Source organism: Pezoporus flaviventris, unplaced genomic scaffold, assembly GCF_033815535.1.
Source record: "Pezoporus flaviventris isolate CSIRO_AGI_PZ_B2104156 unplaced genomic scaffold, CSIRO_AGI_Pfla_v1 ptg000006l, whole genome shotgun sequence".
NCBI classification, from domain to species: Eukaryota; Metazoa; Chordata; class Aves; order Psittaciformes; family Psittacidae; genus Pezoporus; species Pezoporus flaviventris.
This window is the reverse complement of record NW_026892554.1, coordinates 10,983,583-10,995,167: the sequence shown is the minus strand read 5'-3', so window position 1 is coordinate 10,995,167 and position 11,585 is coordinate 10,983,583. Positions and strand designations below refer to the sequence as shown.

Sequence of the window (11,585 nt, the reverse complement as noted above, 5' to 3'; positions counted from 1 at the left end):
CTGCTGTCATATAATTCCTTTCATAACTGTGCTTTAACTTAAGAATAATTAGATTTTTGCCTTTATTAATTCTGTTATGCGTTTATTCCCCCGCTTTGCTGGTCTCAATACCAGAAGTTTTCTTCTAATTTCCATCCTACACATACTCAGTGCCGGTTTGTACCTATGGCCAAATTCTGTTCCTGTGTCAGTCCTCTAAGTCATAAATACTTCTGGAAAAATCATGCCTGCCTGAGGAAAAGGACATATCCTGGGTTTTGACCTGGTTGGAGGAAGTTACCAAGTGAAGACCAGGGTTCTATGGAGCTTCAAGATTTTGGAGAAAGGCACTCCCTTTCTGGTCAAGAGCTGATAGCAGACTCTGGCACACATCGGGGCAGTGCTACAGGACATGGAGCGAGCCCCTTCTTGGAACAGGCCCTGCAGGAGGGGAGTCAAGTGTGGTAAACTTCCTGATGTTCTCCATAAAGATGTCCAAAAATAAGTGTTATTGCATTTTGTCTGAGCTCCCTTGCTGCTTTACAAGGTGGCAGCTTTCCTGAGCATGTAATCCCAAATTCTTTCTCAGGTTGGATAAAGGTGCCATTCCTGGCCTTTTTGCCCACCTCATAATTCCCCCAGCAGGGTTGCCAGCACAATTGTTTTGGGGCCAGATGATGAACTGTGTCCCTGAAATGGGGCAGAATTTTAAAATGCGCATTGGAGGGGTCTGAGATATATTTGTATGTGTGACTGAGATGGCTTCTGTGATCACAACTTGCATAGACACCCATATGGCAGCTGAGGGGGCAGCGAGCAGTGTGGGAGTCAGCCTGAGCAGTGAGGCTGGGCCCTGTGCAGCCAGCCTTGCTGCCCAGGGAGAAAAGCACTCTGACTGTGTTCCAAGTTCAGCCATTCTTAATGGTTTTGTTTGCCTCGCTGGGTGGTTTAACTCTGTGTTTCACCACTTGTACCAGCACAAGTGCATGAGGATGCACACACATAAGCGACCAGCCAGGCAGGAGCTTGCAAAACTACTGCTTGTAAAACTCATCAGGGGGTGGTACAATAGGCTCATGCTCCATCCTGCTGCTGCTTCTGCAGGATCAGAAACTTCTCACACTGAGGAAAGGCAGCATGTTAGGGGGCTTAACACCCTCAACCAGCAAACCAAGGTTTGCCAGCCTGCCTTTTACTGAATAACTAAGACCAGATTTTTCTGAAGCATTGTCAACTAAGACCAGATTTTTCTGAAGCATTGTCAAGAACCAAATCATGCGTTGTCAAGATGAACCTCTACTGAACAGTGCCTTTTGTAACAGCCTGTCCATTTCCTCACATTCTGCCCATGGATGGGTAGAAAAGCTGTCAGCTGAAGAGTCTGGGTTCTTCAGTTTCCTTGGGGTAGCTCTGTTGCTGCATAGGGACTATAAATCCCTTCAGCTCATTTTTCAGAGATATCCTCAGGAGGGTTTTCTTTCTGACTAATTAAAGCTTTTTCATTGTATGGCTCCATGGGTTATGGAGTTTGTTGTTGCATGGTAACTTATTTTTAGATAGCAATTGTAATGTTAGTACTGACTTTGCACAACTCCTTGAAATTAAGTATTTAGACCAACAGGTAACTGCTTTTTGTTAGTTTGACCAGATATTTGTGTTCCTTATTATAGGGTTCACTTAACTTCCTTTTCAAACATCTTTTTGTCTTAGAATAAAACCTTACCTAATTCTTCACAGGATAATGAACTTGGGAATGCACTTGGGAAATAGTTACTGTGAAACAGAGAACATTTTGCAGAGGAAAAGGAGCGAGAGGCTTTCTATCAATCTCTTTTAGGAGCATTTGAGTTGATAACTAGTTAAATTTTAACTTGCCTAGAAAAACAGATGCCAATTTTATATTCCAATCCTTAGTCTATTTCTGCAAGATGTGGGAGGGCCTGGAACAGGCACAGCAGGAGCACAAATCTGAAACTCCCACAGCTCAAATGAGACTATTTCAGAGTGATTATCTCACTGGTTCTTACTAGAAATTCCATCTGGAAGATGAGAAGTCTTTCCCAGTGAAACTTTCCAAAACTTTTCTGGTTTTCCCCATTGCTACCCAGTTGTAATTGAAAATTTGATTTGAGTCTTAAGTTAGTTGACAAGTCCCTGATGTTGCAGTCCAGCTTCAGACCAGGCCTTTGATGCTTTTTTAAAGCAAAAGCCAAAAAAGAAAGAAAACCAGGTCAGGTTTTAATCTGATGACAAAGCAGTGATGAAACTGTGAACAATAATTACGTAGAATATACATGTGAAGAAAAATATAAATGAAGTTGCAATGATCTTGTTAAAAGTGTCAACTTTAAGGATGATAGATCATCTTCAAGTACTTTTTTTTTTTTTTGCCTGTTTCTGAAAAGCACTACTGGGACTACCTGAATTTCATTTAATCTTGAAGATTTGGGCATTTATGGAAATAATGCATTCAAACACTTTGTGAGTGGTGCCTTCACTGGTTTCTTTACATAGCTGTGCCTGACTTTCCTGAAAAGACCTTTATAAATGATAGAGAAAAAATATATAAATCTTACCATACCAGAAAATGTTTTATCAATAATAAAATACATAAAGTTATTATTACTCTTACAGACTGCTGGGCTACATGCAGAGACAGGTACATACACGAAAACTAGCTCAGATTCCTTTTCACTAAGGAACAAAAGCTGAAAGTAGTGAACAATCTGCATGATTACTGGAGAACAGAACGCAGATGTGTGCAGAGCAGGAGACAGCATGTCCTCAGGAGGGGCTGCCCTGCAGCGGGGTTGGTTGGGGTTTATCCCTTGGCAGCAGCACTCGCCGACTTGCCCTGTGCGAACCGCCCGGGACCTGTTATTCCCCAGCACCGTAACTCCACCGGCCGCTGCTGGTCGCCGTCGCCTCCACCTCCTCTCCTCTCCCCTCGGCTCGGCTCGGCTCGGCTCACTGCACCACCACCGCCGGGAGGGCTCTGCGCCGAGCACCCAACTTGCCCCTTTGGCTCTTCCCCTCGGCTGCCCCGCCAGTCACGAGCATGCCCCCACTGCCCACCCGCATTGCCCCAGGGCAGCTCTGTGTGTGACACCGGCGGCTCCGCCCGGCCCGACGCAGCACCCGCCCCCGGACCGGGGCTTCGAGCGTCCGTCGAGCTTCATTTCCGCATCCGGCCCATCCAGTGAGCTGCGCGCTAAGGCAGCTCTATGGTGAGGCGCCGGGTAGGGAGGAGGCCCGCGCGGAGTCATCCTGCTCGGTGACGGCGGTTAGAGCCCCGCGGCTCCCTGCGCCACCGCCTCGACTCGGTCTCCTGCCCTGCGGCAGGGTGCGGCAGCGATGAGCCTCGCGGAGCGGCCTGAGGAGAAGGTGTTGGCGACCGCGGGCACCCCCGTGCGCTCGTTGGGTACGTGAGGGGCGGCTGGGCTGCCCCGGGCGAAGGCGGGTGCGGAGGGTCGGAGGAGGGGCTGGGGCCACAGGCGGCCGGCGGCCTTGGCAGAGCTGAGCGGCCAAGCACAGCAAGGTCAGAAGGCTGGGGCCGGATGCACCGGAGACCGAATGCGTTCCGGAGCCACTGGCTCCTTTTGTGCTGTGCGGTGTGGCCTGTGGATCGAAGTCCTGTGTCTTCAGTAGGTCTGCACGTAGTAAATAACCATAGTTTGCCCATACGAAACTTACAGTAATTATTATCTAATGCTTGCAGACTTTTAAAGTTAAGCGTATGTGGTGTTTTGATGAAGTCCGAGTATGTTTTGAGTGACAGGCTAAGACCTTTACTCAGCAGGCCTGGTTTATTCCCTAACTTTGAAAGCAAAGGGTGGCAGTGTGTTAACATTTAGGTATTCTTGATGCACGGCCAGAACGAGTGATACTGTCCCTCTTCTTCCTCTGTAGACTGGAGGAGTTTTTTATATACATAAGATGTCTTTGGAACACTCTTCTCTCTTTTTGCTCTGCTCATGTTCAGAGAAAACTGTTCACTGGGAAGTTCATGATATGGGACTGGGAACAAGGGTGGGATGAAGAAGGACAAGGAAGAGGAGGCACAGTTGATAAAGCGTAAGGAGGTATAACTTCAGTGTTGAAATGCTTTTAATTTTTAAACAGGAAAATCCAGCTGTTTTAGGTGAAACATTAAGTGCATGCTGACCTGTCACTGTTTTTTGGTGTAGATCCTAGTGATGCATCTCCAGATGAAGGGGTAGTAGAAGATCTGCCTTTGATAGACGAGAAAGCTGTGGAGCAGCTGACTGAAGGACTGCTTTCTCATTATCTGCCTGATCTTCAGCGATCAAAATCAGCACTACAGGAACTTACGTAAGCAAGTTTGTAAAACCAGCTTGTTATATGTGCATACTTTGTTTGCCAAGTTTTTTTGGAGTATAATGTTCTAGCTGCCCTTAAGCAGGATATAGCTTATTGAAGCATTTCTGTGTTCTGACTATAGATCCTTAATATTTAAGTGATTTGCATGAGTATTGGAGTTGTAAAAGCTGCAGTGTGTCCTATCAGAGCTTGTGTAATGTTAGAACACTAAAATCTCCTAAGCCAGGTATAATAGAAGACACATAGATTTCTTAAATCCTTCTACATTCCTGTAGAGGCAAGTCTGCTGAAAGCTGGATTTGTTTTACTTTCAGAGATGGAATTCATATTCAGGGCACCTGGTAGTGTGTGGTATATTGTTTGTTGTCCTGTTTCTAAACTGTGTTGCAAAAGATATACTTACAGAATATAATTTAGGAGCTAAAGAGGGAAGAGTTCTCTGTACGTTGTCGTCTTGCTGATAGGTGAGAATAGTTTATTTCAAACATGAGCTGGATCTGCTATGGATGCAGAGATGCTGGAAAGGACTTTAAACCTATCTCCTTGGGCTTTGCAGGGTATATTGATTTTGGTTTCAAAATGCGTGATGGGGTTATGCTGCTGCCAGAGATAGCCTGTGCCTGGAAAGACTTCAGCTGATTTATGTGGTGTGAAGGATCCTCAATAAGCACCAAGGATCAAATAACTTAGTCGTGCAACATGATGCAGAAGTACCCAAGTGCAAAGTCAAGAGCTAATTGTTCTTCCCTTCATTCAACCAAGGGTGTTTACTCACTGCAGCCTGCAGAGTGCATGCTCAGGTTTTTGGGATATCTATCTTGGATATCCATGCTGTACAATGCCAGCTGAATTTGTGTGTACTCAGCTGGGATTTTTCTAGGACCACTTACTCATGTCTATTGAAATTGCCTACCAATGCATAAGAGGGATCTGATATTGGGAAACATGTATTTATATTGTTGTGATCAAAAGTTGTATTTATTTAAAGGGGTGGTTAAAAAAGAGTATATGCTGCTTTAGTTTGGTTTTATGCATCTTTTCTTTGTTTCAGACAGAACCAAGTGGTATTGTTAGAAACATTAGAACAGGAGATTTCAAAGTTCAAAGAGTGTAACTCCATTCTTGAAATCGATGCTTTGGTAAGTGTTACTAATGCTTTCTTAAATCTCTATTAGTGTAGATTTTATTGCTGAAGCATTAATAGCAACTTGTGTTTTTTTCCTTCTTAACGACCTGCAGGAAGAGAACCAACCAGTTCAGGTATTCAGGATAGATTATTGCTGGAGAGGGTGCAGAACCAGCATGTTCCCCTTAAATAGGAAGAGTAGTGGGGAAAAAAAAAAAAGCAGGCTCAGGCAGTGGTAGTAAGTCCAGTTGTCCAAAATTAGTAGCCAAAGCAAAGGTATGCCATTTTTCAATAGAACTGAGGCTCCCATAAGAGCTCTGTGCACCTTTCCAGACTAGCAGGAAGGTGGCATGAAACACTGGTATATGGTGCATAAAATGGTAATATTTTTATTCTGTTTAACAAGTCTTAATCCAGCAGATTACTGGGTGTACCTGTTGTAATATGGCAATTTTCTATAGTACGTGTAATATGTAAACTATATATAAACGAACATGTTTAATCCATTATCAAACTGTTCTGGTAATCACTGGTTTTGATTGCTGTTTGCTGTGTAGCTTCATAGAACAACTATTCCAACTTGACAGTTGTTGCTTTTAACGGTTATGGGTTTTTTTTAAGTTTTCAGAAGCTAAACACTATCACAGCAAGTTGGTGAATATTAGAAATGAAATGATGATGCTCCATGAGAAGACAACAAAGCTAAAAGTGAGTGGGATAAATATTTTTACTTTCCAACTTAGATGTCTATTTACTTATGAATTATTGACTTTGATTTGTGGATGCACACTGAAAGTTCTGATTAAAATAGAATCCTCAATCAACCAAAGTGGAATTTTTCTGTGGTGCTAAGCCATGTATGTTTTTAAGCTTTCATTTACTCCTACCTGTGCTTGAGCAGTGAATCTGAGCATCATTGTCATGTTCAGATAGTATCATGCTTTGTTCTCTTGCTTAATCCACTCTATTCCAACTAGTTCTCTTCATTTTTTCAGTTTCTGTGCCTCTTTAATGAAAACTAGATTGTCATAAATGTAAGAATTTTTCCTTTTTAATGTAATGTCAGCAGTGACATAAATTCACTGACTTCATCCTATATAGGCAGTCTCTGGTTACATTATGGCAAGATTAGTCCTTTGGTACATTCAGCAAAAGGATTTTCTCTGGGAGGCAATAAATTGCCTGATACGCCCCTTGTCTGGTGTATGCAAAGGATGACTTCTAGTGAGAGTGAAGGGAATCCAGTTTGTATTTTCCCTGTGTAGGTCACAGATTTGCCATTCTTGAACAGTAAGATAGAAGTGGGAGGGAGGAAGAAAAAATGAAGTTTATGCAGCATTCAATCATAAGCAGGGTGGATTGGAAAAGATAACGTTAAGAGGATGGGAGGGCTTTTGTTTGTGGCTCCAACTTAAATACAGCTATAAATTATTATTACAGTTATATTATTTTCTTGTCTTTTCTGTTTAGAAAAGAGCACTGAAGCTGCAACAAAAGAGGCAGAAGGAAGAACTAGAACGAGAACAGCAACGTGAGAAGGAACTTGAAAGAGAGAAGCAGTTAACAGCAAAACCTGCTAGGAGGATTTGAAAGCAGAGCATGCAACAATCTCTCTGAATTAATAGCTTCTGGATTTTCTGGAATTACGGCAGATGCCTCTCAAATGAGGCTATAGCTGTTACTAGCAACAATATACTTTCTAGTATTATAAAGTCCAGAATGGTAATAATAGGGTGGGTAACATGCAGATTTTTTCATTTCAGCCATTCAAGTTGCCTTCTTTTGTAATATTATGCAGTTTGATATATAATGTAAGTTAAATTTTGTATATCTATGTGTATATAGGGGAATTTGGGCTTCACAGTTCTAAATACCTATAATTTTTTTTTCATCTGTTGTTCTTGTGTTTAGAATTCTGAGATACTCTTGATGACTGGCACATACACACAACACAATACCAGTTAAAGTTCAGTTCTCATCACCAGACTTCAGTGGCTGCCCATTTCACAGTTGAGATCTCTTTGGGTTCATAAGTACTGACTCTTTGTGCAGTCTCAGTTTGGTCTATGTCTACTGAACTGAAGAAAGTTCCAGTGTATTTCCCTTAAAGCTCACTTTACTGCAGCAGTCTTTCTCTTTTTTTTGCTTTATGTAACTTCTGATTAAATTCTCAGCTGAATTGGTGCGGGAGGGAAGCAGGACACTAAAGGTCTCAAAACTGATTTGTGCACAATGCAAAGAGGAAAGAATTTGTGCTTCCACAAACATTGGAGTCAAACCAAGAACCTCTTACTTATGTAATGGTCCAACAGGATGACTGTGTGGTCCATGCAGATTTCTGGAAGATTAGAAGGTGTATTTTCCTCATTCTGTGTGACGAAATAAAACACAACCAAAATGCAACAATTTCCACTTCACATGAGTTGCAGTTACCCATAGGGAAAACTACTGCGTTTGTTTTTTTTTCCTTAACCCATGTTTCACTTGCACTTCAGGGCTGTGTAAGAGAATTTCTGTTACACTGTCCTTGCCCAAGTTGGCGATTAGTAGTGTGTACTGATGATACATGTGGAATAGAGGCTGATAACCTTTTCTCTGAATGTAATTGCTCTCTTGCAGCACTTGGTGTGAGCTCCCATTCAAATGAAAATACATGTTGTCTAGACTGGTGAAAGAGCTTAAACTATTGGTTCCTACAATCTAAGAAACTGCTTATTTTATATCTGTGGTTATTTTTTAGTACTGTACAATTGGTGTGTTTTGAAGTAAGGTGAAGGGTAATCCATGTAAACTTTTACATAAGATCTCTATGGTGAGGTATCAGAGGGCGTCAGTCAATTTTTTTACACAGTGTGCACCTACTTGCACTCTTCTGTATTGCAATTTTCTGAGCTTATTTCCTGTTCTTGTCATGTTTTTCTGTGAAAGACACTTTAATGAGTAATCACCCAACATGAAAGGTAAACTGGGATAATGTTTTGGAGCAAGGAGAACAAAGTACTTGAAGTAGTCTGAAGAGACACTGAAATGCTGTTACAGGAGCAGTAATAGATTAAAATTTTTCACAGGTACTTTTCCTGTGAGTTGACTGGTGTCTGTTCATTGCCAGTGGATTGTTGGTGTGTGCTGCGGTTTGTGTTTCTAAGAGAAATGTACAGAATTCCCACAGTCCCTTTTTGGAGTGGAATGTACATAACTAAATGTTATTTCAATATTTTATTTTGTAATTTAATTTCAAAACTAGATTCTGGGAATTTAAACAGTTCCTCCTAATGTATAACGTGAAACTAGATGCCTCAGTATCCAAATTGGGATTAAATTTCTGGGGTATTTGTTTTGGGTTCCCTCATCTAGAACCCAGTGTAGTGTTTCAAGTGGTGGTCTCTTTTTGTGAAGAACTGGGGGGGGGGTTGTTTTGTTTCAAAAATTGTGGCTACATTTACTGAAAACAGAGAATTTTAAGCACAGGAATTGATGGCTTTGCAATTTTATATTTCAGCCTTTTGAAATAATTTCTGATCAAAGGAATACAAGCTGGCAGTGCTTGCCTGAGGAATCACATACGTAAAAATGTAGTAATTTTTCACATTGTGGTAAAATCTGTTTTCTGTATGAATAAGTAATTTTACTAAATAACCTTTTCGTAATAAAGGGGGAAATTAATATATATGGGGGGGCAGTGTTTGGTCAGTTCACATAACTTTTTTGTTTTATTAATCATTTCAGTCAAATCTGCAATTTATTATCTTCATATGATATTGTTCTTCAGAACATCGTGTCATGATGCATAAAATGCAGCATTGGATTAATTTAACAATAATCCTCTAAAATGATATGCCAGCATTAATATGCACAGCTAAAGTAAGTATACATTTAGTCTTCCTGTTACTGTGTATACATTTAGTCTTGCTTGATTTTACAATAAAACTACTTATCCTAGTAGATCAGTGTAGTAGTCTTAGACATTATGTTACTGACTTTTTATTCCATGCATATGAGGAAGCACAGGTAAGCTGTGTCTTTTTAAACAGATAAGTTTTAAAATGGTCTCTTTTTATACTATTTCATGGTCAATGTAATCGCTTGTCAAATCATGGCAGTAAAAGTAAGACACTTAACTGTGTGGTAACGCTGAATTTTTATTTTGTAAGATACTACAAATTTACAAATTACTGTTGCTAACTGAGGAATCTTGGTTTCCTGTGCTCTTATCTTTGTTATTCTTAAACTGGATGCTTAAATTGGGTTACCCCACGTATAGCCTTACAGCTTTACATGAGCCAATTTTTAATTCAGTGAAATCTGGATTTTTCACTAATCGTGGTACCTTTGCTATGTTCATAAAATATGTTTCCTTTTGGAAAAAGGCTACTGAAGACTTTATTTGGTTTTATTTGTGTGCCCTAAGAGACAAGAGCATAAATAATAACATAGAGGTTGTTTCCATAGCTGTTCAGTTGGGATTCCAGCAGTTGAGAGAGTTCTCTGGCCAGTTTATTCTGAATTACCCTTCAGTAGACGCTTTCTGCCCTGCCACCTGCTGCTTGCTTTGCAGTGCTGCTGCCTATTCTTAATTCTCACCTTGGTGCTTTAATGCCTCACCTTGCAGGTGTCATTTTTTTTGTGTTTTAAGCTTCATTAATTCTATTAAGTTATTTGATCTTTCTTGGAGTAGTTGTATGACTATAACTAAATTACCGGTAAAAACTTTGCAGGTTTTGGCGTTAGTGATGTAAATCTGTATGAATACAATTTACAGGAGCAAAATTATTCAGTATAGTTATTCATGTGAGGCAAAACAGCATGTAAGGTAGAAAGATTATTAATTTTTAAATCAAAGTGTAAGCTTAAATTGAAATAAACAGTTTATTTTGGTACAAGTATCACTGCTTTCCAGTAATTTGAAGTACACTTCTCCTTATTTTATTGTTCTCAGTCTTTGACAGAGTGATTTATAGAAAAACAGGCACCCAAACTAGACAGTCACATCACCACCAGCCCCCCCCCCTGTATGTCTTCAAAACAGACCTTTGTGATACCAGCACAGCCAAGAACTCTTATGATCTGACAAATACAATTTTTCAAATATTCTCCCTGTAGCTGATAGAACTGAAACTAGAGCTGGGAAGAACAGCTTTATTCTTTCTGCCTGACAGTGTCACAACAGTGCCGGTGTAAAAGTTTTAACCACTGTCCGCCAGGCAGGAGGTGTTGTCAGCCATGGTCCCAGAGGGTTATGAGTTAAGTCCATGATTTAAGTGTTATTCATGACATGTAGCTTTAAAGTACAGATGTTGGCACTGCCTGATAACGCAGTATTTCCTTTTCTTTTACACCTATCTATCTGTTCGTCTCTGTGGTGTCAACTCATGGGGTTTAGGAGAGGAAACAGAGCAACACCCTGCTTGGCAATCAGAACAGTTGCAACAAATGTATTCAGCTTTTACAAACTTGCAACTCAATGAAGCAAATAATTTAAAGCTTGATAAAGAGTAATTTCAAATGTGTACATATGCAAATACAATAGTCTCTAAAGAAGTCATTCGCAGAAGTAGTTAATTTTGCACTGTCATTCATGTTAAGATCCAAGACAAGATAAATCTGATCTATTTTGTTTGATATGCTGCAATGAAAATACATCCCAGCACTGCTGTGAAAACAGGACCATCGGTACATGTGCTGGTCAGCAAAACACTATCTGGAAATCAGTGATAGAGTTTATTGCCTTGATGAGCAAGCCTTCTGTCACCTGGGATTCACATAAAAAGTAATATCCCTCTATATTAAATACGACCTGTCAGAGAAAGAACAGAACAATAAATATGAACTCTTTTCTACCCCACTGCCTGATGTAGAACCTTTTTGGTGTTCCTACCTCTTCAGTGCTCAGCTGAATTTGCTGGTTTCTCAGTCTTTAAACCAGTAAAAGTCATGTTGATACACCATGTGTTTTTTGTTCTGGTTTGCTTCTGCTGCTACTGGGTTTCTTTTATTTTACTTCTGCTTCTTTTTGTTGGCCTTGCAGATGCTGTTATTTAGAGATATGCCAGAGGAAGTGTATCTCCCAAGGAAAAATACCAAAGATGATGTGAAGCAATTACTGCTTTCCTTCTGCATCACCCAGTGTTACTAGAATTCA

General features: G+C 40.6%; 1 protein-coding gene across 1 annotated transcript; it reads left to right on the top strand.

Annotated features, from left to right (window-relative positions):
* Positions 1–3,272: 3,272 nt before the first annotated feature.
* On the top strand, positions 3,273–9,412 carry BLOC1S6 (biogenesis of lysosomal organelles complex 1 subunit 6). Its single transcript, XM_061446918.1, has 5 exons — positions 3,273–3,400; positions 4,167–4,311; positions 5,372–5,459; positions 6,068–6,154; positions 6,917–9,412. Exons 1-5 carry the CDS (start codon positions 3,334–3,336, stop codon positions 7,034–7,036), a joined length of 507 nt encoding a protein of 168 aa, XP_061302902.1. The 5' UTR covers positions 3,273–3,333; the 3' UTR covers positions 7,037–9,412.
* The last annotated feature ends 2,173 nt before the right edge of the window (positions 9,413–11,585 follow it).

Excerpts from the sequence above, each read along its gene's own strand:
- BLOC1S6 (XM_061446918.1), top strand. The coding sequence starts at position 3,334 with ATGAGCCTCGCGGAGCGGCCTGAGGAGAAGGTGTTGGCGACCGCGGGC. Across the intron at positions 3,401-4,166 it reads CACCCCCGTGCGCTCGTTGG|ATCCTAGTGATGCATCTCCA; the intron begins GTACGTGAGGGG and ends TTTTTGGTGTAG. Across the intron at positions 6,155-6,916 it reads AGAAGACAACAAAGCTAAAA|AAAAGAGCACTGAAGCTGCA; the intron begins GTGAGTGGGATA and ends TTTTCTGTTTAG.